This window comes from Erinaceus europaeus, chromosome 12, assembly GCF_950295315.1.
Source record: "Erinaceus europaeus chromosome 12, mEriEur2.1, whole genome shotgun sequence".
NCBI classification, from domain to species: domain Eukaryota; kingdom Metazoa; phylum Chordata; class Mammalia; order Eulipotyphla; family Erinaceidae; genus Erinaceus; species Erinaceus europaeus.
Genome location: NC_080173.1, coordinates 5,833,881 through 5,861,280, shown reverse-complemented (window position 1 = coordinate 5,861,280; position 27,400 = coordinate 5,833,881). Strand labels below are relative to the sequence as shown.

The following is a 27,400-nucleotide window of genomic DNA, read 5'->3' as shown; positions in this document are numbered from 1 at the left end:
GAGAAGCATCCCCATGAATCCTGGGGTTTTATATAAAGGCAAAGGCTAAGAAATAGGACGCAAAGGGTACAATCTTATCAATATTGTTGAATTTGAACACCATCCTCATAATGTCTCATTTCACAAATTGGAATCACTCCCAACTAAGCAAAAGCTTGATGCCGTATGACAACATGAGGTAACCAAGTAATCTCTCTCCTCCTTTAGATAATCTGGGATAAATTCTGGGTGTCTTCAATACTTATCCTTGGTAGAGGTTTGGGTTCCTCTCAGCCTGCTACTTAGCAACATGAGGAAGGAAATTATTGTAGAGAGGGGATGGGTTTGCGGTAGGATAAAGGGGGTATGGATATTTTTCTTTCTGTATCAATTTCCTTTAATATGATATTAAAATAGTAATATGTACAAGGAATGACTGTATGAGATAACAACTCACTCACCATCCTTAACTGAACTTAATGGCTCTAAGAAAAAAGTCCAATGCAAAGGATCTGGCTCCAGAGAACAAGAGATTTCAAAATTTGCATAGAATACAGAGCTAGGGAAAGATTAAGTTCATTAACATTTACCTTCTCTCCTCCCAGTGGCAGATAAGAGTAAAAATTGTCAATGGAAAGTTCATTTTTCTCTACGTACTTTTAAGACTTTATCTGAGACCAACTCAGCCTCATTGGTCAATCAGTACAAAGACTCTTTCTTTGCTCTCAACAAGGGGTCAGTCAGTCTTTCACTCCTTCCCAAGATGGTGTCTGGGTTCAGAGAGAGCTCTCAAATGTTTTGATGTCCTCTCTTCAGGGCAGACAGGACATTCGTGCTATGAGGAACTTTCTATCCTAGCTGCGCCCCCACATCCAGACTTTGGTAGATACAGGAGACAAGCAGAGCTTATGAGGCAGGGTTTGCAAACCATCTGGTGTTTCTGTGAAGATTTTTCCCAGCTCACAACCTCCTTCCCCAGTTTTGCTTAAACCTGGTTGGAGGAGGAAAGGAAGAGAGTTCACTTCTCAGTGAGCAAACTGTAGTACACATGCTGGCCCCACCCTCTCAGAATCACCCTCTCATTTCCTATAGTAATGTTACTTCCTCCTCTTCCTGTCTGGTAGAAATTTCCCATTAGACATTTCATCTGCCTTTTCAGTCCTAAAACTTTTAATCCAATATGATCTAACTGGGTTTTGTATGTCTTAAAGGAAATCTCTAGGACTTTAGGGCTCACTTTTCTGTCTTCACAAAATCTGACTTCTAATTTGCTATGGATTCAAAATGCTATTTTGAGACTGTCAATTTAAAATTTACACAGCTTTCTTTGATTTCTGCCTTCCTAGCCCTAATTTTCTCTAAGACAGTGAGTTTCCTGCAAAAGGTAGACTCCACAGCACTGAAATTCCAGAATAAATACTGGAGCAATTTATTCTTCCAAGTCACGTGCCAGAGGTAACCTCACGATAATGCATTTTGCCTGACAGGTGGCGCACCAAACAGCTCAATCGCATGTTCCCTAAAAGCACCATAGAAATCTTTAGAACACCAGGCAGAAAAGGAGATAAGCAGAACAAAGCATGGGACGGCATGTACTCAGAGGCAGGCGAGCTGGTGGAAAGTCAAACAGGAAGACAGGGACTTGGCCAAAGAAATGAAGTAAGATCCTCCGTCCTTTCCCCTATGCCTGTGTTCCATTGAAAATGTCATTTCTACTTTTACATATTTAATTTTTTATTTCATTTTCAATTTGATAGCAAAGAGAGAAATTGAGAGAGAAAGAGAGAGAGGCAGGGACTTGCAGCACCGCACCACTTGTGAAGCTTCCTTCCTCCCTGCAGTTAGGGACATGGGGCTTGAACCCAGGTCTTTGTGCATGGTAGTGTGTGTGCTACTACTTGGCCCTGAAAAATGTCCTTTTTTTTCTCTCTAATTGCCACTAGGGTTATTCCTGCGGTTTGGTGCCTGCACTACAAATATACCACTCCCAATCGTCATTTATTTCTTTTCATTTATTTATTTTTCTATTTTATTTGATAGGACAGAGTGAAATTGAGAGGGGAGAGGAAGATTAAGAGGGAAAGAGAGACACCAGCAGACCTGCTTCACCACTTGTGAAGCGTCCCCCTCCCCCTGCAGGTGAGGTCTTGGACTCGGAACCTTGCACATAGTAACGGGTACACTCAACCTGACACACCACTGCCCAGCCCTGAGAGTGTCATTTTTAAAGAGTAATGTTAACAAAAACAAAACAAAACAAAAAAAGGATTCTACTTACAAGAATCCAAAGACCCTTGCTAAATAGAATATATCATCCCATAGGCATGCTTTCTAGTTCCTCCTCTCTCTGGCTCATAATGCTCATCCTTCTTTCTGAATGCTTCTGCCATCCCTTAGGATCCCTCTGAGGTCCCTGCATCCATACCTCATCTAGCTCTTTTATTCTGGTACAGGAAAATGAGAGAAAGAGAGAAGATTGAAAGAAAGAAAGGAAGGAAGGAAGAAAGAAAGAGGAAAGGAGGAAGAAGGGAGGGAGGGAGGGAGGGAGGGAGGGAGGGAGGGAGGAAGGAAGGAAGGAAGGAAGGAAGGAAGGAAGGAAGGAAGGAAGGAAAGAAGGGGCTGATCAGAAGAGATGTTTCAAAGCATGGCTACATATCTCCATGTTCTTTGATGAGTCCCTCCATTGTTGCCCTTGCATCATTTCTAACCTCCCAACATTATTCCTCTCAACCCCCCTTCCATGTTCTATCACTACTGCTAAAGGTTTAGCAATAAGTTGTGGTTTTGCCTTCAAAGAAGCTCCTTTATTTTTACCTAGAGATTAGTAAAGTTTCCTCCTAATCAATATGTTCAAAACAATTTCCATTCCCCACCTTCCCATGAAACTGTTGTTTTTCCCTAAAGATCTCTTCCTCTCTGTAAGTAGCATCATCTACCTTGTCACTCTGGTCAAACACCGGTGTGTTGTTTAAGTCTTCCTTTTCTTTCTTCTAACAAACAGACAAGGAAGTCTAACCATTCTCTCTCTCCAATGCATCCCACCCTTCTCTCTCTGTCTACAGTGATGCTATATTCCAAGCAAGTCAGCACTACCTCTCATGAGGGCTGATGACTGCCTGTCCTTGGCTCCCTTCTCCCATCTCTTCCTGTCTCTGATCTATGCCTTACAGATTAGTCAGGCTAAACCTCATAAAGTATCAGTCCTGGCTGTACATTCTTCCTAGCATTCTGTTGCTTCTAGAGTAAAGGGGGGGGGGGGAATCTTAACACTGCCCATAGGGCCTTGAGTGGCCTGAGCCTGGCCTCTCTCCAGCCTCACTGAATGTCACTTTCCCTCTCTGTCCACTCTAACCACACCAGCTGCGTATGTCCACATCATCTTTATGAATTGCTGTTTCCTCTGCCTGGAATGGGGTCTCTCTCTCTCTCTCTGTCTCTTTTTCTCTCTCCAGTTTCTATTGAAATGACTTGTACTAACCCTACAGGTCTCAGCTCTTAATTCTTTTGACCAAAAATCATTTTCTTAAGGCTGTTTCTGAGAGCCACTTTCTCTTTGTATCTCTCCACTTCCCTTCGTAATTTCTTACTTGCACTGTGTTGTTCCTGCTCTGCCCCTAAGCATAGACTCAGGAACAATAACAAAGGACAGAAAGTGAGTGTGAAGTGAACAGTGCTCACCGACCTCCTCTCACATGCATGGGAGAGTCAGCATGGAGGGGGGCACGTCACTGCCCAGTGCGTGTGGAGGAAAACACGCAGCTCAACTTAGAGAAATATGTTTTTGGTTAAGATCTCAGAAGATTTTCTGACTGATTATGCTGAGCTGTGGGGAAAGATGCAAAGATAAATATGTTTAATTGGGAACAGATGGAAATCTGGTCAGTTCCCCACTGGTTCCTTGACGGGAGGCCATTTGTAGAGCATTCTCTTCTCTCCAGCATTTTCTGGGTATAAGTTTAAGTGCCGCCGTGTGCCTTTGTGCAGGACATTCCTAGTTCCCCAACAGCCACTTGCTGCCCATATTCATCTTGACAAGATGTGACTCAGTTGAGTCCCCAGAGCCTATACTCATTTTCAAATCTACCTAGTCTGGTAGATGGGGGGTGGCGGTGGTGGTGTTTAGTTCTACTTTAGAAGCAAGAATCTCAAAGTAAGCGAAGAAGCACTCTAAGATCCTTGAGTAGGGCACAGGAGAATATATACTAGCTTATTTATTGCATGTAGATTGCCTCGTATGTCAAAATATGCCTTAAGGTTGTCAGTCCAAATAATACAACTGGATAGAAGTGTCAGAGGAATTGGGTGAGCCTCTGGCAGAACAAATGTTCCTCTAAACTTACAAAAAGACAGACAGAAAGAAAACAGGTACTTACAACTATGTTGTATGGATCTTTTAAACTGTTTAACTGGATCTTTTGAGAGCAGCAAGAGATTAAAGGTAACTTTAACTTTAGTAACTTCAGAAGCTAAGTTGAAGTTCCTAAGAGAAAAAGGATGCAATTTTCTTCCTGTGGATGATAGGAAGAAAATTTCAAGTCTCTGTGCAGTAGTAAGAAGGACAGTTCCCTGACTGATGTCAACTTCAGGCTCACAGTCAAGACAATGTTCTTTCTAACTCATTAGCTATCTTCTTCTGCTCATCACTTCTGGAAGGCTGGTTTTCAGAATGAGTTTCTTTGCCTTTAAAAGGGAAAAACTTAGACCCACCAGAGGTGTTGTTAATGTAGTGAGTCTGTAGATGAACTAACCAGAAATACCATAGAAAACTTATGCCCAGTTTTCTGAGTGCTCTAAAGCAGGAATCCAGTAATAGACACAGATTTCAGGGGATAGGGAAATTACCCCAACCTCTGCTCCTGACTGATTCTCGTCAATACTATGGAGCTGGTGCTGATTTATTATTTTTATTTATTTATTTATTTATTTATTTTCCCTTTTGTTGCCCTTGTTGTTTTATTGTTGTTGTTGTTATTGATGTCATCATTGTTGGATAGGACAGAGAGAAATGGAGAGAAGAAGGGAAGACAGAGAGGGAGAGAGAAAGACAGACACCGGCAGACCTGCTTCACCACCTGTGAAGCGATTCCCGTGCAGCTGGGGAGCTGGCGCTCGTACTGGAGATCCTTAAGCCTGTCCTTGTGCTTTGTGCCATGTGTGCTTAACCCGCTGTGCTACCGCCCAACCCCCCGCTGGTGCTGATTAAATGTGCTCCCACTCCCATTCTGGCTTTCCTTGCCATGTAGTTAATTGTATTTTCAGGCTTGGGCTCCATGTGTGCATGATTGCATTGTTTCAGGCCAATTTTTTTAAATCTTTATATATATATTTTAGATAGAGACAGCCAGAAATTAAGAAGGAAGGAAGGGGGCGACAGAGAGGGAGAGAGACAGAGAGACACCTGCAGCCCTGCTTCACCACTCACAAAACTTTTCCCCTGCAGGGGGGGATGGGGGCTCGAACCCTGGTCCTTGTGCATTATGACCCACCCGGTTTAACCAGGTGTGCCACCACCGGCCCCCTTCAAGCCAGTTTTTCACAGAAGTGGAGAAAGGCAGAGACACCAGGACTCTCAGTCTTCCTCTGGTGCCATAGAACCTTCCATGTGGTGTTGGGACTCAGACTTAGGCCACGTGCATCATAAGACACCCAGATGATCTGATGGGCTATGTCTTCAATCTTAACGAATATTTTCAGTCAACTATCTTGTCTTCCCGTGCTTGCTTTACCCAATACTTAGTCACTCTCTACCCAATCCATCCATCTAATTTGGACAGAACCAATATAGCATTGCAGACCAAGGGTACATTGGTGAAAGATAGTCTATGATCTCACAGAACATTAAAGTTAACACTGTAGAGACATTAAAACAAACCATTCATTGCAGAATTGGCCTTCACTAAATGGAGGTACTAGAAAGATGCCTAGTGGGGGCACACCCAGTTAAGCATGCATAGTACAAAGCACAAGAACCCAGGTTGGAGCCCCTGCTCCCCACCTGCAGGGATGACAGACACTTCACAGATGGTGAAGCAGGTCTGCAGGTATCTATCTTCCTCTCTCTCTCTCTCTCTCTCCCCTCCCCCTCCCTTCTCAATTTCTCTCCAACCTATCCAATCAAATGGGGGGGGGATGGCCACCAGGAGGGATGGGTTCATAGTGGCTACACCAAGTTCCAGTGATAACCTTGGAGGAGAAAAGAAAGAAAAGAAAAAAGGAAGGAAGGAAGGAAGGAAGGAAGGAAGGAAGGAAGGAAGAAAAGTGGCTAGGACCAGAGGGAGGATGGGTCTATAATTAAGTTGTGTGTGTGTGTGTGTGTGTGTGTGTGTGTGTGTGTGTGTGTGTGTGTGTGTTTTATGTCACCTTTGGAATCATGGAACGACTATGTGAAATAACTGGTCTCTAGTTGTCCTGCTGCCTGGGAGACACCTCCAAGCTCCTTCCCTCATCACCACCGAATACAAGGATGAGGCAGTGCCATCATCCAGTCATTCTCTCCGCAGACTAAACTCTACTTGGTGACTGTGGAAGTTCCAGTGCAATTCCTTTCTCTTCTGACCACAGGCCTGAAAACTCTATGGTGGGGGGGGCGGGGGTTTGCTGAATTGCTCAGAATGTCACTCAGGATGGTGGCTTTCTTCTGTGTAGAGCTCCCCGTGAGAGGAAGAGGGAAAACAAAAAGCAAGAAGACCTGCCTTCAGGCCAGACCTTGCCTCTTGGTCAAATGCTGCAGAAGGGGGAAGATGCACAGGTCGCTGAGGACACGACAAAGAAGTTAGGTGATGACAAGGCTGCAGAGGAAGGCCTAAATCCCAGCAAAGCAGAACCACAAAAGGGTAAGGCAAGGCTAAGGCCAGCCCAGGACCACTGCCCAAACCCAAACTTGTCAGCAACCTTTTTTGTTTTTTGGCACGGGGTCCTGGGGCCTCTTGGTGCAAGAGGTTGACCTATAGAAGACGACTAGTAAGGAAATACATAGGTTTCTCAACTATAATTTCCTACTATCCATGACCAATCAGGTTCAGAAACTCTAATCCCCATTTTTTGGGTTTCCATAGCAACGAACTCAAAAGCCACAAACTGTGCCCTGGTCTTAGAGCATCTGACTCTTGGAAGGAAGAGTAAACAGTAACATCTCTAAGAGATCATCTGTTTCTCACCAAGGACTCCGTAGACCTCCTCTAACTCATTGCATGTACTTCTACAGAGTTGGGCTCCTTTTTTTTTTTTTTTTTATCCCAGCAGTGCACACAACTGAGCCTCAAGCAAGTGTTATGATAGCAAGGGATAGCCACTGCCCCGTGAGATTCCCTTTCAAACATGAAACACAGATCACGTAGTACCCAGGATGGATTTTTGTCCACATAGGATGGAACTGGTGCCCAGAATATCACTCACCTGGCTGGAAGCTAGGCTCTTCTTTTTCATACTATAAATGCTACCCTCCTTCCCACCCTCTCTTGCTCTTTCTCTTCTGCCCTGCCTATCTATTAAACAAGGGGTGATTGAGCCTTCCCTGAGACTCCCAAAGTGCTAATCTATAATCCCTGGGTGAAATATACGGAATGGTCCTGCACTGTCTGTGCTGGAAGGGCTGGGGAAACAGAAGGAGACCTTCTTTTGCACCTCCAACTCTTTCTCTACCTGAAAGAATCAAGTATTTTGCAAATACATCTGAATGATGTTTCTACAAATTGTGCCTCATTGATAGTAGAGAAAAAGCCCAGGAGTTGGGAGTCTGGCAGTAGTGCAGCAGGTTAAGCTCAGGACTGGCCCAAGAATAGGTGTAAGGATCCCAGTTTGAGCCCCCCGGCTCCCCACCTGCAGGGGAGTCGCATCACAGGCGGTGAAGCAGGTCTGCAGGTGTCTGTCTTTCTCTCCCCCTGTCTTCCCCTCCTCTCTCCATTTCTCTCTGTCCTAGCCAACAATGATGACATCAATAACAACAATAATAACTACAACAATAAAACAAGGGCAAAGAAAGGGAATAAATAAATATTTTTTAAAAAATGAAGATGAAAAAGCCCAAGGGTATTTTTAAGGTGAAAAGTCAGTTTTCAGTCTCTTTTACTAACTGGAAGGTTTTTTTTTTTTTTTAATCATTCTATCACTTACTCTAGAGTGACAAACTGTAGTTGCAAGAAGAGGTTAGATAAATGCTCCTAGTTACTAACTGCACAGAATCAGGAAGGGTTGTTTGCTATGCAGCCATTGGTCACTGTTGCTGAGGAGTTATTCTGATGCAGTCTCCGCCCCCAGGTTTTACTACGCCCCGGAAATCCTAGCAGTGCCCCCTTCAACCAATCCTGGCCCTACACGGCACCCCTGGTTGTCGCCCAATAAAAAGGCCCCTGACCCCGCCCCCCCTCTGGGCTCTCAGCTCTCCCTCTCTGAGGTCTCGCCCCTGCTCTCCCTTGTGGTCAGGTAGTGGGGACGGCCATTGCCGGCTGGCCCCACGTGGTCTGAACCAAAACCCCCCCATCCTATAATAAAGATTTGTGTACCCCTTTGCTCTGGACGTTCACTTTCTTCTCCGCGGTGCAGCCCGACACCAGACCGCCACAACAACAGGTCACTTTTTTTTTTTTACAAGCCACAATTTCAATTTTATTAATAAAAAAAAAAATTTCCAGGGTCCAGGTAGTGCCTCATGAGGTTGAGCACAGGTTGCCAAAGACCAGGGTTCCAGTCCCCAGTGCTCCATTTGCACAAGGAAGCTTCCTGAGCAAGTGTTGTCTCTTTCTCTCTCCTTCTATCTCCCTCTGTCCTGTCAACTTCAACTTCTTGTTGTCCTATCAAAGAAAAGTGGGAAAAAAAAAAAAAGGAAAAAATACCCTCCAAGAGGGGTGAATTCATGGTGCAGGTACTGAGCCCCAGCAAACACTGGTGGTAATAATAATAATAAAGCGGGGGAGAGGAGATGGGTGGTAGCACAGCGGGTTAAGCACAGGAGGCGCAAAGCTCACAGACTGGAGTAAGGATCCTGGTTCGAGCCCCCGTCTCCCCACCAGCAGGGGGATCGCTTCACAGGCGGTGAAGCAGGCTTGCAGGTGTCTATCTTTCTCTCACCCTCTCAGTCTTCCCCTCCTCTCTCCATTTCTCTCTGTCCTATCCAACAACAATGACAACAATAATGGCAACAACAATAATAGTAACAATAACGATAAACAACAAGGGCAACAAAAGGGAAAAAATAGCCTCCAGGAGCAGTGGATTTGTACTGCAGGCACTGAGCCCAGCAATAGCGCTGGAGACAAATTAATAAGAACAATACTAAAGGCATCACACTCCCAGATCTCACATTGCATTACAGGGCCATTGTCATCAAAACTGCTTGGCACTGGAACATAAACAGACACACTGAGCAGTGGAATGGAATTGACAGCCCAGAAGTGAACCCCCACACCCACCTATGGACGTCTAGTCTTTGACAAAGGTGTCCAGACTATTAAATGGGGGGAAAAGGAGTCTCTTCAACAAAGGGTGTTGGAAAAATTGTGTTGAAACATGCAGAAAAATGAAACTGAACTACTATATTTCACCAAGCATGAAAGTAAATTCCAAGTGGATCAAGGACCAGATACTATCAAATATTTTGAGGAAAATATTGGCAGGACTCTTGCATCTAATTTTTTTTAATTTTTGCTTTAATTTTCTTTTATTTATTTATTTATTATTTATAAAAAGGAAACACTGACAAAACCATGGGATAAGAGGGGTACAGCTAAGGCATTTTCAGTGATACGAATCTAATTATAAGAAGGCTAAAACAAAAATTAACCAATGGGACTATACCAAATTAAAAAGCTTCTGCACAGCAAAGAAACCACCAAACAAAGAATTCCCACAAAGTGATAGAAGATATTTACATGCCATACATCAGACACGAGGATAATACCCAAAATATATAAAGAGCTCACCAAACTCAGCAACAAGAAAACAAATGACTCCATTAAAAAATGGGGCAAAGATATGAACAGAATATTCTCCACAGAAGAGATCCAAATGGCCAACAAGCATATGAAAAAATGCTCCAAGTCACTGAATATCAGAGAAATGCAAATAAAGACAACAATGAGATACTACTTCATTGCTATGAGAATGTCACACATCAGGAAAGGTAGCAGCAACAAATGCTGGAGAGGTTGTGGAGACAAAGAAAACCTGCACTGATGGCAGGAATTGGTCCAACCCTTGTGGAAAGCAGTCTGGAGAACTCTCAGAAGGCTAGAAGGGGACCTACCCTATGATCCTGCAGTTCCTCTCCTGGGGATCTATCCTAAGGAACCCAACACACCCATCCAAAAAGATCTGTGTACACATATGTTTATAACAACACAATTTGTAATTAGCCAAAACCTGGAAGCAACCCAGGTGCACAAAAACAGATGAGTGGCTGAGTAAGTTGTGGTCTATATCCATAATGGAATACTACTCAGCTATTAAAAATGGTGAATTCACCTTCTTTACCCCACCTTGGATGGAGCTTGAAGGAATCATGTTAAGTGAAATAAGTCAGAAAGAGGAGGGTGAATATAGGATGATCTCACTCATAGTCAAAAGTTGAAAAACAAGATCAGAAAGGAAAACACTAACCAGAACTTGGATTGGAGTTGATGTATTGCACCAAAGAAAAAGACTCGGAGGTGGGTGTGTGGGTGGTAGTGTTCAAGTCCTGGAACATGATGGCAGAGGAGGACCTAGTGGGTGTTTATTGTTATGAGGAAATGTTATACATGTACAAAGTATTGTATTTTACTGTTGATTGTAAACCATTAATTCCCCCGATAAAGAAAAATTTTAAAATATTAATAAATAAAAATAAAAACTTTCTTAGTGTTAGTCACATTCAGACCCAAGAAAACTGGAAGGATGTAGAAACAAGTAAGGTAGGGCATGGAAAAATGGGTCTTGATCCCCAGGGTGAAAACCAACGATTAAGGAGAATTATAAAGCAAGAAGAGAGGAGAGATGTATTAACAAATGCAGGAACGACCTTTTATGTTAAGACAGAGACCTCAGCCTTGATGCAAAAAGAATGCAAAAATCTTCATTGCAGATGAAAATCAGAACTTGTAAAGTTCAGAGATAGCTCACCGAGTAAGGCCATGCTCAAGTTTGAACTCTATGCTATGGTGTCTTTCCCTTTCTCTGCCTCTTTCTCTCTGTGTCTATCTCAATATAAAGTCATCCCAGGAACTGTTAAGTCATGCATGTCAAGCCCCTGACCCTAGTATATAGCAGAAATCTCAACCTATACCTGTCACACTTGTCTCCCAACTCAGACACCTTCTGAAGGTCACACCCAGTCTTTAGCTTTCACATACCTCCATGTTAATTCTGCTTCATTCTTCCTAAGTTCCCAGTTTAGATTCCTCTCTAGTTCTGTTTGGAAGTCAACATCCCTTTTGCATTTTATTTTTCTATCTGAGTCTCCTATGGGAACCACTTATGCAAAGTCAGCTAATTGATAAGAGCCTTAGAGAGTACATGGGGTACAGAATCAATTCATTCTTTCATTTCATGACTATTTTTTTGAGTATCCACTACACATTAGGCACTGTTCCAGGTGCTGAAAAGACCTCCATGGATAACACAGAGAAAGTTTATCAAAGATTCTAACTCAAAGGATGAATGCAAAGGCTGTAGTCCAGGCTGCCGTCCACCTCCTCCATTACAGAACAGCCTCAGGGGAGAGTGGATTGAAGCACCATGAACACCCAAGTCCAGTTAGGGCCAAGCAGATCCTCTCAAGAGAATATCAATGTTTGTTCCGTGAGAGAGGAGAACTTTGGAAACTTTGGAAACTCTTTTCTGGGAACCTGATGCTTAGAATCCACAGACTGCACCCATGTGAGCATGTATGTCCATCTGCTTCTGATTTCCCCTCCACTTGAAAGTGATTAGGATTTTCTTTCATTTGGAAGGTTTTTACCCTCTTCTGACCCTAAAAAGGCTCAGGAAATTACAAAGCATGTTTTCTAACAGATGCTTTGAACAGTGTCAGACAGTCCTCCACAGCTGCCAATTAGCTCTCACTACTTCTTGCAGGCCTGGTGCATTATCAAGTACTAGAGCCTGAGTGGTGGCCCTGCTCACTGGTGGAAGGCCTGGATGCAAGGTCAAGGTTGGTCTTCATTGTCTGATGGGGCACTCCTAAGCCCATGGGGCCAGGCAAGGAATCACAGAAGGAGATATACTATATCCATAAAAATTTGCCTTGGAGAGAAAGAGAAAAGAGAGGGGGAGGGAGAGAGAGAGGGAGAGAGAGAAGAAAGAAACTTAGAGATGTTTAAAGGGAAATAGTCTTGCTTGGAAATGTGTGGCTTCCCCAGGATTTTTGGAATTTCAGTGTGGAGAAGAGCAGGGAGTGAGGATAGCTAGAGAATCCGCAGCCACTCCCCAATCAGAAAGGCACATGTTACATGAAATCTAAACCACAGTCTTGCCATAGATAACTTGCCTCTGCTGGGAGGTTACTGGGGAGATTTGGAAGCTTTACAGTTCAAAGAGAGAGCTTGCTTTGATTTGTCTAGAGACAGGGAAACACATCTTTCAGGCCAATATTGGGTAATAGCACTTTCTGTCTGAACATGCTCACCAAAGCTGACTTGGCTCTTGTCTGAAAGGAATGGATAACTGAAATATAAAGCAGAGTAGGCAAAGCTAAATCTCAGAGAGAACACACCATTCACAACATGCATGCTGTATGACTTTGTCCAGTTCATGCTAGACCTTAATATCCTGGTGTTTTCTTTGTGTGAAATGGAGCTTATAAGACTCATGGAAGAACAGGAAAGATCTTACAGATTGACCTGGCCATAGTCACAGTAGGGGCAAATCAATGGTACTTCTGAATGAAGAAACAAACACACGGAGAGTGAGATGCTTGTGAAACATTCCTGCAAGAGGTATTTGTGTGCTTGAAGAATATGTACTTGAAGTCTAGCAATAACAGAACCATCTACTGATTATTTTATTTTAACCAGATAGAATGACAAACAGACAGACAAAGACAAGGACACAGAAATAGTAGACCACTGCTCAGCTCTGGCTTATGGTGGTGCTGAGGATTTAACCAGGGACCTTTGAGCCTCAAGCATGAGAATTATTTACATAGTCATTATGCTGTCTCCCCAGCCCAGAAGGAGTTTTTTTTTTTTTTTTTTCACCAGGGTTATCACTGGGGCTTGGTGCCAGCACTATGAATCCACTGATCTGCCATTTTTTCCACTTTTTTCTTTTCCTTTCTACCTGAGCTTGTACTGTGCTCAAAGTGTCTTTCACCCCCTGAAATTTCTTCAGGCTAGCCTTCACTACCCAGTATGTCCAGTGTCTTGCAAAAAATAGCCATGTGACCATGGTCCTATGTAACCAAATGCATCCCAGGAGACTCCCTCCTCTGTCTCTCTGTTTGTTTCTCTGTTTCTCTCTGTCTCTCTGTCTCTCTCTCTCACACACACACACACATACAGTGGAAAGACCAAATTAAAATGTATGATTTCATTGGTCATGATAGCTTAAGTAGAATGTTCTGCCTATGAAGGCAATTTTGGTTGCCAATAAGGAAAAAAATATTAAAATATATAGTACTTCTTGAAATAAAGATTGATTTTTTTTAAAAGATTTATTTGTTAACATGACAGAGAGAAGGAGAGAGAGAACCAGAACATCACTCTCACACATGTGATGTTCTGAATCAAACTCAGTGTTTTGTGTACATGCTGTAATACTCAAGAACGCAGGTTCAAGCCTCTGGTCCCCAGCTGCAGGGGGAAAATTTCATGGTAGAATCCAATTTTCTCATAGTTTGGAAACTCACAGTGATGTACTTCTGCAAACTCACCGGAACTAAGTCTCTATAGAGTTTCCTCTAAATTGCTTGCCTTTTTTTTTTTGTTTTGTTTTTTTGATTTGTTCTACCCAAGAAAAGCTCATTTTGGATTTGTTTAGAGACAGATTATTAGGATGCTTAATTACATCTGCAGAATTTCTTCATCTTTGTCATAGCCTGGTAGACTCACGGAAGGGGAAGGAATCACACAGAGGTAGGATCATAAGAGGGGCAGAATATGGGAGCCAATTAGGATTCTACTTAACACAGCCTATAAAATGAACTAGTAGGTCCTGTCTCAAATGTTGGCATTGAGTTGATGACTTTAACAACTAATAGCTACTGTATTGCTATGGGAAACACTGACAAGACCACAGGATAAGATGGGTACAATCCCACACAATTCCCACCACCAGAACTCTGTATGCCCTCCCCTCCCCTGATAGCTTTCCTATTCTTTAACCCTCTGTAACAGTGTTTTTGTGCTTCTGCTATACAGCAGGGCAAGAACTGAGGGGAGGCAGCTCAGTGGTAAAGCACATTGCTCTAGATCCCTCTGTCAACACTCTGGTCTCTTCCTCTCTGTCTCACACATAAGATAATTTTTATTAAGAACCTGGATATTCAGACATGAATACTACGATCTTGCTCCAAATGAAATCATGCCATGAATTCTGCCCCACCCTACTTCCCGCCAATTCAAAAGTTGGCAGAAAGCAATAAAGCATTGGCCCAACTGAGTGACTTTCTAATGTAAAAGCTCGGGATTTTCTTGACTCATCAAACGAAGCCTCTGTCAAAAATTAAAAGTGCTGACTCTAATCAAATACTATAATCCATGGGATTATGGTGTCCATCCTTCAAAGCTTCCTGGCTTGCACAGCCCCTGGCCGTCAGTCATTTTCTGCTTTTGCTTCAGCACAGGCAGACTCAAAGCTCCAGCCACACACAGGATTCCCCGGGAGGACTGGTCCAGGTCTCACCCACCACAGCTCAGAAGCATTTGGCCTGAGTGCAGTGGATCCCTGGGCTGCAATCTGTTAAAATCCCTCAGGAGTCTGCAACACACTGACAACAACGAGACATGCTCCTTTAGCCAGTCTGATGGTTTCTCGATAGTCTGAAAGCTACATTCTCCTTCAGAAGAAAATGCAGAAGACACGACAAGCCAAAGACCTAGGAGCGGTGATAAAGCCTGCTTCTATTCACTTTCTGCTAAGAAATTGAAACCACTTTTTCTGGCCCCTCCCTCTGGTCCAGCAGCTGGCTCTACTCTATCACAGACTCCCTCCTTCCTTGGGTGGAAAAGAAACAAGAGAGCATTGGAAAAAAAATTCTACTTGCTCACGGGGCAAGGAAATTGCTATCACTCAGCGTGTGGTTTCTGTTTGCACATTTTCTGTCACCTGTACATATTAAGCACCCACTCTAAGCTGAGTGTCAGGCAGAGCGCTGGGACTTTGAAGAGTTAATGGTCTAGTTCAGAGACGCAGAGCTTCACCTCATGCTCCAGAGAGGGCACGTATTAAGGGTGGAGTTCTTGCTTACACATAACATTTTTAAAAACACCCTCAGTCATTTATGAATACAGGTAGCTTTTTCCACGGTTTGTTCACTTCCTGAGAGCACTCTTTTTCCAGCTCTGTCCTCTTCCACACCTCTTTCTTCTCTTCCTTTTCTTCTTCCTCTTCTAGTCACCCTCCCTCTGCCCCACCTCCCAAAGACTATGATTATTCCAAGAGAAAAAGAAAGAAGGGAAGAGAGAGAGAGACACACACAAAGAAAGAAAGAAAGAAAGAAAGAAAGAAAGAAAGAAAGAAAGAAAGAAAGAAGGAAAGAAAGAAAGAAAGAAGGAAAGAAAGAAAGAAAGAAAGAAAGAAAGCCAAAAGCAGGAAGCACAAGTCTCCTCTTCCAGTACCTTCAAAACACCATAGTCTTACCCAAATACAAAAGGGTAAAAAAAAGTAAACCATTAATCCCCCCCAAAAAAATGTAAAAAAAAAAAAAAAAAAACTGATTTTCAAACCATCCTGTCTGCTAGTCAAAGCCCAAGGAATCTGGATTCCTCTTAAAATTTTTAAGATACCACTGATCCAAGGACAGCCATCTGATACAGCTATCAATGTGGTCCACTGGCTTTGTAAAAATTAAAACTGATTAAGTTTGCCTGGGAATATAGCAGAGAATTTTCCCTCTAGAATATGACGCATTTCTACAAAGACCCAGGATGCAACCCAAGAGGCAGTTCGGTTGGAAGGAAGCCAAAGTCCCTGTTCAGACAAAACACTCCTCAAAACCTTTGTCCCCTTTCATTTGTTTCATAAACATTTCTTGAGAAACAACTATGTACAGGACAGTACACTTGGCTGCCCACCACTCCCTCACGCCCACCAATGGAAATTTCTCAAATATCCAAATCCTACAAGGGTTTCAAAACCATAAAGCATTTGGGCAGGCCGCAGGGAGAGTCATTCTGAGCTTGTGTGTTTGTTTGTTTAATGCCTACACAGGCATGTCAGGGGAAACTGCTGTTACGTTTACCTGCTCCGTGGTTTTTAAATGCTTCCCTGCAGGTCACTGGAGGTGGTCTGGCATCCCATTAGCTAACACCATCCAGGATCCCGGTTCGAGCCCCCGGCTCCTCACCTGTAGGGGAGTCGCTTCACAGGAGGTGAAGCAGGTCTGCAGGTATCTGTCTTTCTCTCCCCCTCTCTGTCTTCCCCTTCTCTCTTAAAAAACTGAGGGAAAAGACATGGGCAACACCTATGGAGATAGTTGCCCGCTAGAGGGGAAACAGCCAAACAGACCTACAGCGGAGTCTTGCGGGACTTACTCTTTTACTGACCACAGACACGGCTTCATCGTGTTTTCAACTAACCGGGAGCCACAGAGAAGATGATGAGCTTGGTGCATGACCCTTAGAGCTGAGTTGTGTGGTAAGCTGTACCGTCTAGGCCTGTGGAGTCAAGTCACCTAAGGATTCATCTCTCAGAAGGAACGCATCCCCATCCTTGAGGCCCCGGGACTAGAGCCATCTAGCAATATTAGGAAGTGAGATTACACTCAGGCAGAATTGCATCACGCCCTTGGAAGACGACCAACACGAAAACGAGTGATTAAGAAACACGATGATGAGATCATTTACTCGGCTGCTCTTTCTTTTTTCCCCTTTTTCTTTTATTGTAGAAAGGAGGATTGAGTCTCCAAGGTAATGTAAATATGGACACATATAAACATCTACAATATGAATTTGATGACTTCAAATCTCTTGGAATTCCAGGTTTCATAGTGACACTAAAGGCTAACAACTGAATCAACATGGAACAGATTTTGATGTCACTGAAAAACTGGAGGAAGCTGGTTTCTGTTCTGGGAACCAGTGCTGTCTTTGGGGGAGGTGTTTGCATTTGTACAGGTACTGAGATGCCCACCTGTACAGCACTCGGGCCAAATTCATCCTGACACCTGTTTTCTTTTATTATAATCTTCTTTTATTTACAAAATGGAAATACTTACTAGAAAACAGGATAAGAGGGGTACATTTCCACACAATGCCCACCCCCAGAGCTCCATATCTAGTCCCCTCCCTTTATAGCTTCCCTATTCTTTATCCCTCTGGGAGTATGGACCCAGGGTCATTGTGGGGTGCAGAAGGTGGAAGGTCTGGCTGCTGTAATTGCTTCTCTGCTCAACATGGGCATTGACAGGTGAATCCATACTCCCAGCCTGCCTCCCTCTTTCCCTAGTGGGGCAGGGGTCTGGGGAGGCAGGGGCTCCAGGACATATTGGTGGGTTCGTCTGCCCAGGGAAGTCAGGTTGGCATCATGGTAGCATCTGGAACCTGGTGGCTGAGACAGAGTTAACATATAAAGCAGAACAGATTGTTGACTAATCGTGAGCCTAAAGGCAAGAATATAGCAAACGAAGATTGGGGGTCTCCGTTTTGGAAAAAGCTAGTAGGTCTACTTTAGGTATATTCCAAGGGGCCCATGACTTTACTAGTTTTTGCCTGAGTCTGACAGCTAACGAGCAGGTGGACCCAGGTTTTTGTCTGGGGAGATGGTGTCAGAGTTGGAAAAAGGACTAGAAAGCTGGATCAGAGAAGAGACTAGCTCCTGAATATGAGGAAAGTATAGAAATATTGTTATACAATATCATAGTGTTTGCCAGCTAAGCATGGGTTTTCCATCTTTCAGTGGTGAAGAAAGGAAATTAGAAGACTGTTTTGTGCCACATGAGACCAATATAGAGGGCAGTGGCAGAATGGTCCACGTGGATCAGGCACCACTTGCCAAGCTTGAGCCCACCTCTGCTGCACTAAAGGAAGCTTGGTGCTGTGGCCTCTTTCTTTTGTTTTGTTTTTTGTTTTTGCCTCCAGCATTACCACTGGGGCTTACAGCCTGCACTATGAATCCACTGCTCCTGTGACCACTTTTTCATTTGTTTTCAGACAAGACATAGAGAAATCGAGAGAGGGAGAGAAGATAGGCAGGGGGAGAGAAAGATACACATCTTCAGACCTGCGTCACTGCTTGTGAAGCGACCTATCTGCAGCTGGGGAGCTGGGGGGCTTGAACCAGGATCCTTGTGCCCATCCTTACACTTCATACTATGTGTGTTTTAACTTGGTGCGCTAGTGCCCAGCCCCCAGCTCTTTCACTTTCTCTCTCCCTTTCCACCTCTCTGCCTCTGTCTAGAAGAGAAAGAGGGGAGAGAAAAGAAAATTACATGGGGGCTGAATTAATAGTTCAGCTGGTAGGTCCCAGCTTCAGCACACCACATGGGGGCGCTATCACCCGGGGCCAAGCTCCAGAGCCACTGTGTCTCTTCCTCTCTCTGTCTCTGTCTCTATCTCCTTTCTATTTATCTGAAAAAGTCAGTCCAGTCTGATGAAATCACACATCGCAAGACTCAGCGACACACACACACACACACACAGAGGGAGAGAGAGAGAGAGAGAGAGAGAGAGAGAGAGAGATCTGTATGAAAGTTAGATTTCAGTGCCCAGAAATAAAGTTTCATTGGAACAGTCAGGCCTAGTAATTGTCATGTTTTCTAGGGCTCTGTTTGTGCTGTTGTTTTACTGGGAAGTGTCACATGGTCACAACCGAGCCTACATGTGTGACCGACAAAGCCTAAAATGTCTACTAACTGACGCTTTATAGAGAACATTTGCCACTGCCCTTCGCACTAAAGTCAAATAATAACAGATATAAATACTACAGAAAAAACCAAGAGGGTCACATAATCCATTCTTGAAATGGCCTCTTTCTTTTTTCTTTCTTTCTTTTTTTCTTTCTTTCGTTTCTTTCGTTCTTTCTTTTTTTTTATTGCCACCACTGGAGCTCGGTGCCTACATGAAAAATCCATTCTCTCAGTGACAGGTTTTTCTTTTTCTTTCCTTTTCTTTCTTTCTCTCTTTTTCTTTCTTTGTCTTCATCATCACCACTGTCTCCTTTTGTTTGCTGATTGTTTTTCTTTGATAGCATAGAGAAAAAATTGAAAAGGGAGGGAGAGAGAGAGAGAGAGAAAGAGAGAGATCTGCAGCACTGCTTCACCATTCATGAAGCTTCCCTCCTGCAAGTGGGGGCCAAGGGCTTGAACCTGGGTCCTTGAGCATGGTAACACGTGCATTCAGCCAGGTGCCTACCACGCAGTCCCTCTAATTGGTTTAATTAGGTAAATATGTTGGAGACCCCAGTGATCTCTACTGAGTTAAGTACACAGAGAATCAACTCAACGAATGTGGCCTTAGCAAGACAACTTCTAGCCAGGCGCCTGGCAGAGGGAGTTTTGTGCTATGCCTTTGCCATTCTCGGCTTCTAGAAAAACAAGTACCGTGTGGACTCAACTTACCTCCTAACAAGAGCTTTCATTGTCAATTCCGGGTGGAAGACCTGTTCTCTTCCCTGTCAGGCGTCTTCCCTGTCATGCAGTGGGGTCAAACAGGAAAAAACTCACTCGGACCTAGAGGGGGAAGAAGTCACCACTGTGTGTGAGAACCTACCTACTGTGTGTCATGGCTCTTCTCGCTTACTTGAAACAGACGGGAAGCTGCCACTCTCCCTGGGGCTTGTCTGCCCTCCACTATTCTCCAACACGAGCGCCTCCAAAACCGTGGGACGAAGTTTGCAATTATCTCCTCCGCTAACAAAGAGCTTCCGACTGCATGACGTAAGTGTTCCAAGGGTCCTCCTTGGCCCCTTTCCTCTGCAGACTGTATCGATGTGAGGAGTCACACAGAGATGAGCTGAGCAAATGAGCAGGAGCCCTCAATTTCATTCCTGTCACCTCTTTATTCTCATGTAAGGCAGGGTAAGAAATGAAACCCCACATGTAAGTCATGATGCTTTGCAAACTTCTTAAGGGAAACCTAAAAACAAAAAACAAAAAAAACACAGTTTTCTGACATTCTCAATGGCTTTCTCTACCCCAAGGTACCCCTGTAGCTCCTCCTGGCCCTGAATTCCTGCTACATTCCCTCCCTTTGAGGCTGTGATCCTCACCTCCTAGGCTGTGTTCTTTGAAAGGGGTTACAAAGAGTTGGGGGGAAGGGGTGATCTAATCCTTTCTCCCTGTTGTCTTAAAATCCAGAAGTGGCCTTCTTCAAAACTTAATTCAGGGGGCCTGGTGGAAGTGAGGGGATGGACGGTAGTGTACCGGGTTAAGCGCACATAGTACTAAGCGCAAGGACCCACAGAAGGATCCGGGTTCGAGCCCCTGGTTCCCTCCTGCAGGGGAGTCACTTCAGAAGCAGTGAAGCAGGCCTGCAGGTGTCTGTCTTTCTCTCCCCTTCTCTGTCTTGCCCTCCCCTCTCAATTTCTCTCTGTCCTATCCAACAACAACAAAAATGGAAGAAAGATGGATACCAGGAGCAGAGGATTCCTAGTGCAGGCACTGAGCTCCAGTGATAACCCTGGAGGCAAAAAATAAAATAAAATAAAATAAAATAAAATAAAATAAAATAAAACTTAATTCATCTTCTCACACTCGACCCACTTCTGCTGAGCCCTAACCTACCACACTAGGTGATGTGTAGTCCACATGGGTGGGGAAAGAAGGTCCTCCCAAGGGCTGGGGATCCTGTAGGGATATGATCCATACAGTTACATTTGCAGTCATGCAAGGGGGGTTCCATAGAATGTTGGGAGAGATGGTATGGATGCCCAGAGGAGGAGGTTTAATTCGGTGTGTGGGGGAGGGAGGAGGAGGCGGTAAGACCCTTCATGCTAGCGATATCACATTGGAAGTTAAAATCAAGGTCCCGAATAATACACAGAGTACAAGAGGGGAAGACAAGACAGGAGTGGAGAAACAGATGATACAGACTGGGGTGCATGAAAACTAAGGCTCCTGTAATAAAAATGGAAGCATCGAGGGGCCAGGCAGTGGCAAATCTGGCTGAGCACACATTACAGTGCACAAGGACCTGGGTTCAAACCTCTAGCCCCCACCTGCAGGGGGAAAGCTTCCAGGGTAGTGAAGCAAGGATGCAGGTGTCTCTCTGTCTCTCTCACTCACAATCTACCCCTCCCTTCTCAATTTCCCTCTGTCTCTATCCAATGATAAATAAAAGTAAATGGTAGAGACAGACAGTGCTGCACCTGGTGGGCACGCACATTACCATACGCAGGGATCAGTTTCAAGCCCTCACTCCTCACTCCACCAGCAAGCTTCACTAGCTGTGAAGCAGAGTAGCAGGTGTCTCTCTTTCTCTGTTTTCCCTGCCCCTCTCAATTTCTCTTTCCTATCAAGTGAAAAGAAAAAGGGGACAGGGAGAAGTAGATTCATCATGGTGGCACCAAGTCACAGTGGTAATCCTGGTGGCCAAGATAAAATAAAATAAAAAAAGGGGATGATGCAGATAATAACTGCGCACCTAGTGGAGTGCACATATTACAATATACAAGGACCTGGGTTCGAGTCTCCAGTCCTCACCTTCAGGGGGAACGTTTCACGTGTAGTGAATCAGGGCTTCAGATGTCTCTCTGTCTCTCTTCCTCTCTGTCTCCCCCTTCCCTCTCAATTTCTGTCTCTATCCAATAAATAAATAAAGATAATTCTATAAGTTAAAAGAAATTGAAGTTAAAAAAAAAAGGCCAGGGAAGGATCTCTCTCTCTCTCTCTCTCTCTCACCCTCTCTCTCTCCCTCTCTCTCTCCCTCTCTCTCTCCCTCTCTCTCTCTCTCTCTCTCTCCCTCTCTCTCCCCTTCCTCCCTCCCTCCTCCCCTCCCTCTCATCTTCTGCAGATATAGCTGCTCTTGGTCTCTCTGGTGCAATCCTGAGAGACCTGGTTGCTTTGAAACCATGGAAGACTCCCTAGTCTCAAATCATCAGCCTTTGCAGTAGACTCTGGAACTTGCTGTCCTGAGGACAGAGTCTACACCCGGGAATCATCTATGTGAATTATAACTCAATGCAAAGGATGGCAGAGACCTCAGGGAAGGCTGCTCAACTTGCTGGATCTCTTTACCATCTCAGGAGAGAGCTGTCCACTCACTAAGTCCCTGTTACCCTGCCCCTGCTTTCCCTGCCTCTCCTGTCTGCCTCCCCAAGTGCCTCACAATGGAGGCTGGAAGACATAAAATACACATCTTTGTCTCTGGCTGTGTGGGCGGCAGGAAATGACCTTGCCTGTAACTGGAATGAGGTTCCTGTGGTGTGTCCACCCACCCACTCCTTGGGGCTCCCCCCTAGTGACTCCCCACCACCACCCCACCTCCCAGGGATCCCAGCCAGAGAAGAGGGACATGCAGATGTTAGCAGCTGGAATTTTCCAGCACCTCCAGGTGACCTACCCTGGCTCTGCCTCTGTTGGGGGCAGAAGAATCAAGATGTATCCAGAGGCCAGAGACCAACCTTCGCTGAGCTGCCTCTGTTAAGCAGGCAGAGCCGAGAGTGGGGCTGGGCCCCATGGTCAAAGATTTCAAGGGACAGCTAGGGAAATAGTTCAGATTCACATTCCTGAGAAGCCCAGTTCAATCCTTGGCACCGTGTATACTAGAGAGATGCTTTTCCTCGCACCTGCCTCTCCCTTGCTCTGTGTCTCATGGGGGAACTCTCTCATATGGAATCAATAAAGGAGGTCTTTGGGCAAGGACCGGTGTTTGCATCCCCCACCCCCACCTGCAGGGGGAAAGCTTCCAGGGTTAGAAAGCAGGGCTGCAGGTGTCTCTCTCCCTCTCTATCACATGCCTCCCTCTCGATTTCTGGCTGTCTCTATCCAATAAATAAATAAATAAAGGTAGTAAAAAAATTGAAAAATTTTTTACTACCTTTATTTATTTATCTCCCTCTCTCTGTCTTTCCCCATTTCTCTTTGTCCTATCCAACAACGGCATCAAAACAACAATAATAGCTACAACAATAATTTTTAAAAGGCAACAAAAGGGAATAAAGAAATAAATATTTTTAAAAAAGAAAAAAAGGGAGGGGAAGGGAGGGAGAAAAAGAAAATTGATGGGGACACAGAACTTTGGTGGTGGGTGTAATCTCGTAACCCATTATTAACAAAAAAGAAAAGAATCATTGAGATCGGTGATAAAAGACACGCACAAAAGTTGCCTGCCCTCAACAGGAGCTCGTCTCGGTGCGACTCCGTGGTACTTGGTGACTTGGTGACTTCACCGCAGGTACGTGTGGTCAGCCTGCCCCGACAGGGCCCTTTTCGGCAATTCATGGACATGAAAGCAGAGAAGAGACTGGCGGGCAGGAAGGAGCGCCGCAGCCGCTTTGGAGACGCCGAGGTGCACAAGCGCTATCAGTTTGGGGAGATCTTCACCCCTTTCCAGGCCCTGGCCACCACGGTGAGCAAGCTTTTCTTCCCTGTCGGGTTCTGGAGTAAGACCTGTCACCATGACCAAGGCCAAGGCTAGTTCTTTCTGCTTTTGAGGAATGTGTCCATCAGTCCGGGTCACCAAAAAATGCTACTTAACAAACCAGGCAGCTGGAAAGGGGCAGCTTACAATCACAAGCGCAGATCTTACGCAGTCGGTGTGTGTGGAGAAGCTAGATCCACCTTTGTTGTCGGCAAGCTGGCAGGGTGGACCAAGTAGAGGACTGAGGCGAAATGATCCCACCAAACGATCTCGCTTGTCTAAAAGTTGTTAGCTTGAGAAAGAGGCCATCTGGAGAGAGTGTTTGTGGCCATGGTGTTTAGTAGCAAGGTCATTTCAAGGGGAAACGGGGAAGGTTTAGGGTGATAAAAGAAAAATGTCTATTTCACAGGCATCTCTCCACATGTCAGCTTCTAGACCCGGGTCAGTTCAGTTTGGAACTATTACAAATCGCACTGGCTGAGACGATTACTGTTAATCTTTGTGAGACTTTCCAGATTTGTGTTTGTAGCTGTAAAACTTGACTGTGCTTGTGAATCATAGAGGAAGCTTGATAAAAACATAGGTTTCCAGATGTGAAGAGATTCCAGTTTGGTAGCTCTTGGTCAGAGTCCTTTTCTCTTTCCTTCATTCCTTTCTTTCCTTCATAATATTTATTTATTTATTTTTGATAGAGACTGAAAGAAATTGGGGCCAGGTGGTGGCACACATTACAGTGCTCAAGGATTCAAGTTCAAGCCCCTATTCCCCACTTGCAGGGGAAAGCTTCATGAGGGGTGAGGTAGGGTTGCAGGTATCTCTCTGTCTCCTTCTCTATCTCCTCCTCCCTTCTCAATTTCTCTCTGTCTCTGTCTAATAAGTAAATAAATAATTTTGGAAGCTAGGCTGTAGTGCATGGGGTTAAGCACACATAGTAGTGAATGCAAGGACCTGCACAAGGATCCCAGTTAAAGCCCCCAGCTCTCCCATCAGTAGGGGGGTTGCTTCACACGTAGTGAAGCCAGTCTGCAGTTGTCTATCTTTCTCTCCCATCTGTCTTCCCCTCCTCTCTCAATCCTCTCTGTCCTATCCAATAATAACAATAACAACAACAACAACAATGGGGAAAAAAATGCCCACCAAGAGCAGTGGATTTGTAGTGCAGGTTCCAAGCCTCAGCTATAACCCTGGAGGCGAAGAAGAAGAAGAAGAAGAAGAAGAAGAAGAAGAAGAAGAAGAAGAAAAAGAAGAAGAAGAAATTAAAAGGGGAGACAGAGAAAAGTGTGTGTATGTGTGTATGAGAGAGAGAGAGAGAGAGAATAACCTATAGCCCTGCTTCACCACTCATGAAGCTTCCCCCCTGCAGGTGGGGACAGGGGGTTTGAATCTGGGTCCTTGCGTACTGTAATGTGTGCCCTCAACCAGATGCGCCACCACCTGGCCTCAGCAGGTTCCTTTTCAGCAAGTTCTCTGCTCATCTTGATGTATCGTTACTCAGCCAGGGTTGTGCAGCTTTGACTCTATCAGTACCCCTAGCTCTGATGGAGGCCAGGATGCCAGACCTCCTGTACACCTGCTGTGCACACCAGAACTCAGATTAGGAATCTTGTTCACTTACAGCTGTCCTCTTCTGAATTTGAGAATCTCCTCTGTGTGTGTGTGTGGGGGGGGTCATCATTAGCTATGTAAATATTCAGACCTCACTTTGGACTAATTAATCAAAATCACTGGGAACTGACCCAAGCCCTCAGGAAGGTTTAAAATCCCACAGGAAGTATGACATTCTCACAGGAGTGAAGTGGCATCTCTTTGTTGTCTTCATTTGCATTTCTCTGATAATCAGAGACTCTGAGCCATTTTTTTCATAAGTCTGTTGGCCCTTTGGAGCTCTTCCTTGGTGAATATTCTGTCCGTATCCTGTCAGTTATATTAAGTGAGATCAGCCAAGAAGAGATGGATGACTGTGGATGATCAATCACCCTTGCAGGCAGAACGTATGAAACAAGGGCAGAAGGGGGAAACAGGTTAAAACTGGGACAGGTTTGGTGTAATGCACCAAGGTGGGGGACTTGGGAGGAAGGAGGGGAGGTGGGGGGCTTGGGATTCTGGTGCCTGAGGGGGACAAGGGACCTAGGCTGGAGGGGGAGAATATTTTGTGAACACCAACTATAGTGCGACGAGCGCTCTTACCCACATATGAGCAACTACTGTAAACCGTTAACCTCCCCCCAGTAAAATGATTTAAAAGAGAAGAAGAAGGAAACCCCAGAGTGGCCGGTTCACTCCCAGTTTCCCCGGGTCTATCTTTCTCTTCTGCCTGTACTAGGACTGTCTGTCTTCTAGGACCCTGCTGCCTTGAAGTCGATACCCAAGCCAATACCCTCTTTCATTTGTGCCGTGCTAGCGTTGCGGGCGGGAGAGAGGATCCAGGAACTTGTGGCGGCGTGGTAATACAATTCTTTATTCACACGGGAACGCCCCAGAGTTGGGTGTGAGCACAGTGGGTTAAGTCACGTGGCGCCAAACCACAATGGCCACCTCCCGTTCTGCACGCCAGCCCTTCTCCAGGTCAGGATAGAAAAGAGCAAAACCAGGAACAGAAGTGGGTTTTATGGGATAAAACCAGAAGTGGCAAGTCGTAAGTGGCTAGGAAAGGGGGTGGAGAGAGGCAAAAGGCATGCTGGGAAGGTGGAAGCATCCTTATCAACTGTTTCAATGGTTTTAACTGGTGGGATGAATGTTACCCTGCAGGCAGGGTGGGTCTCAAGGTAGAAAGAAGATAGATCAGGCAAAACAATGATTCTGTAAATAGACCATAGTGTCAGCAATGCAGCATGGAGCAGGGGGAGCTGGTTTAATGCCCGACACATTTCCATCCCCCTCTCGGCCTCACAGGAGATGAGAAGATTAGTGCCCCCCCGAGACCTGCCCATGAGCTCACATTTGCAGAGAATGGGAATTCCGTGCAGCACCGAAGGGGACCTCCAGGATCTATCCTTATTATCCACAGAGCTGAGCTTGGCAAAGGAAGACAGCAACCATGAAAAAGGAAGACCTGCCGGCCACGTTAAAACACCTTTATTCCCCCCAATAGTTAAAGCAACAAAATCCAATGACACAAAGTAATAAAAATTGTGAAAGTTCTTTCTGGCTCTTTGCATTAAAAAAAAAAAAAATCCCAAGAACGTAGTTAGATAACCTGAGAAATGCCACCAACCACTGAGCCTCTGTAAGAACATGTGTCTTAGAAGTCAAATGATACAGGGGCCAGGCTGTGGCACACCTGGTTAAACACACACATTACAGTGCACAGGGACCCAGGTTCAAGCCCCTGGTCTCCACCTGCAAGGGAAAAGCTTCACAGGTGGTGAAGCAGGGCTGCAGGTGTATCTCTCTGTCTCTTTCACTCTCTCCCCTCTCAATTTCTGTCTCTATGCAATAATTAAGAAAAAAACTTTTTTTTAATATTTATTTATTCCTTTTCCCTTTTTGTTGCCCTTGTTGTTTTATTATTGTAGCTATTATTATTGTTATTGATGTCATTGTTGTTGGATAGGACAGAGAGAAATGGAGAGAAGAGGGGGAGATAGAGTGGGGGAGAGAAAGACACCTGCAGACCTGCTTCACCGTCTGTGAAGTGACTGCCCTGCAGGTGGGGAGCTGGGAGCTTGAACCGGGATCCTTATGCTGGTCCTTGTGCTTTATGCCACCTGTGCTTAACCTGTTGCAGTACTGCCCAACTCTCAAGAAAAAAACTTTTTAAAAAAGAAGTTGAG

General features: G+C 44.8%; 1 protein-coding gene across 1 annotated transcript; it reads left to right on the top strand.

The window, feature by feature from the left end:
• Nucleotides 1-26,768, top strand: LOC103115231 (uncharacterized). The gene is made up of 5 exons (XM_060202410.1): nucleotides 1-178; nucleotides 6,625-6,812; nucleotides 19,857-19,984; nucleotides 23,442-23,615; nucleotides 26,520-26,768. Exons 1-5 carry the CDS (start codon nucleotides 111-113, stop codon nucleotides 26,748-26,750), a joined length of 789 nt encoding a protein of 262 aa, XP_060058393.1. The 5' UTR covers nucleotides 1-110; the 3' UTR covers nucleotides 26,751-26,768.
• Nucleotides 26,769-27,400: the final 632 nt, after the last annotated feature.

Excerpts from the sequence above, each read along its gene's own strand:
- LOC103115231 (XM_060202410.1), top strand. The coding sequence starts at position 111 with ATGTCTCATTTCACAAATTGGAATCACTCCCAACTAAGCAAAAGCTTG. Across the intron at positions 179-6,624 it reads ATGCCGTATGACAACATGAG|AGCTCCCCGTGAGAGGAAGA; the intron begins GTAACCAAGTAA and ends TCTTCTGTGTAG. Across the intron at positions 6,813-19,856 it reads CAAAGCAGAACCACAAAAGG|ACGGGAAGCTGCCACTCTCC; the intron begins GTAAGGCAAGGC and ends TACTTGAAACAG.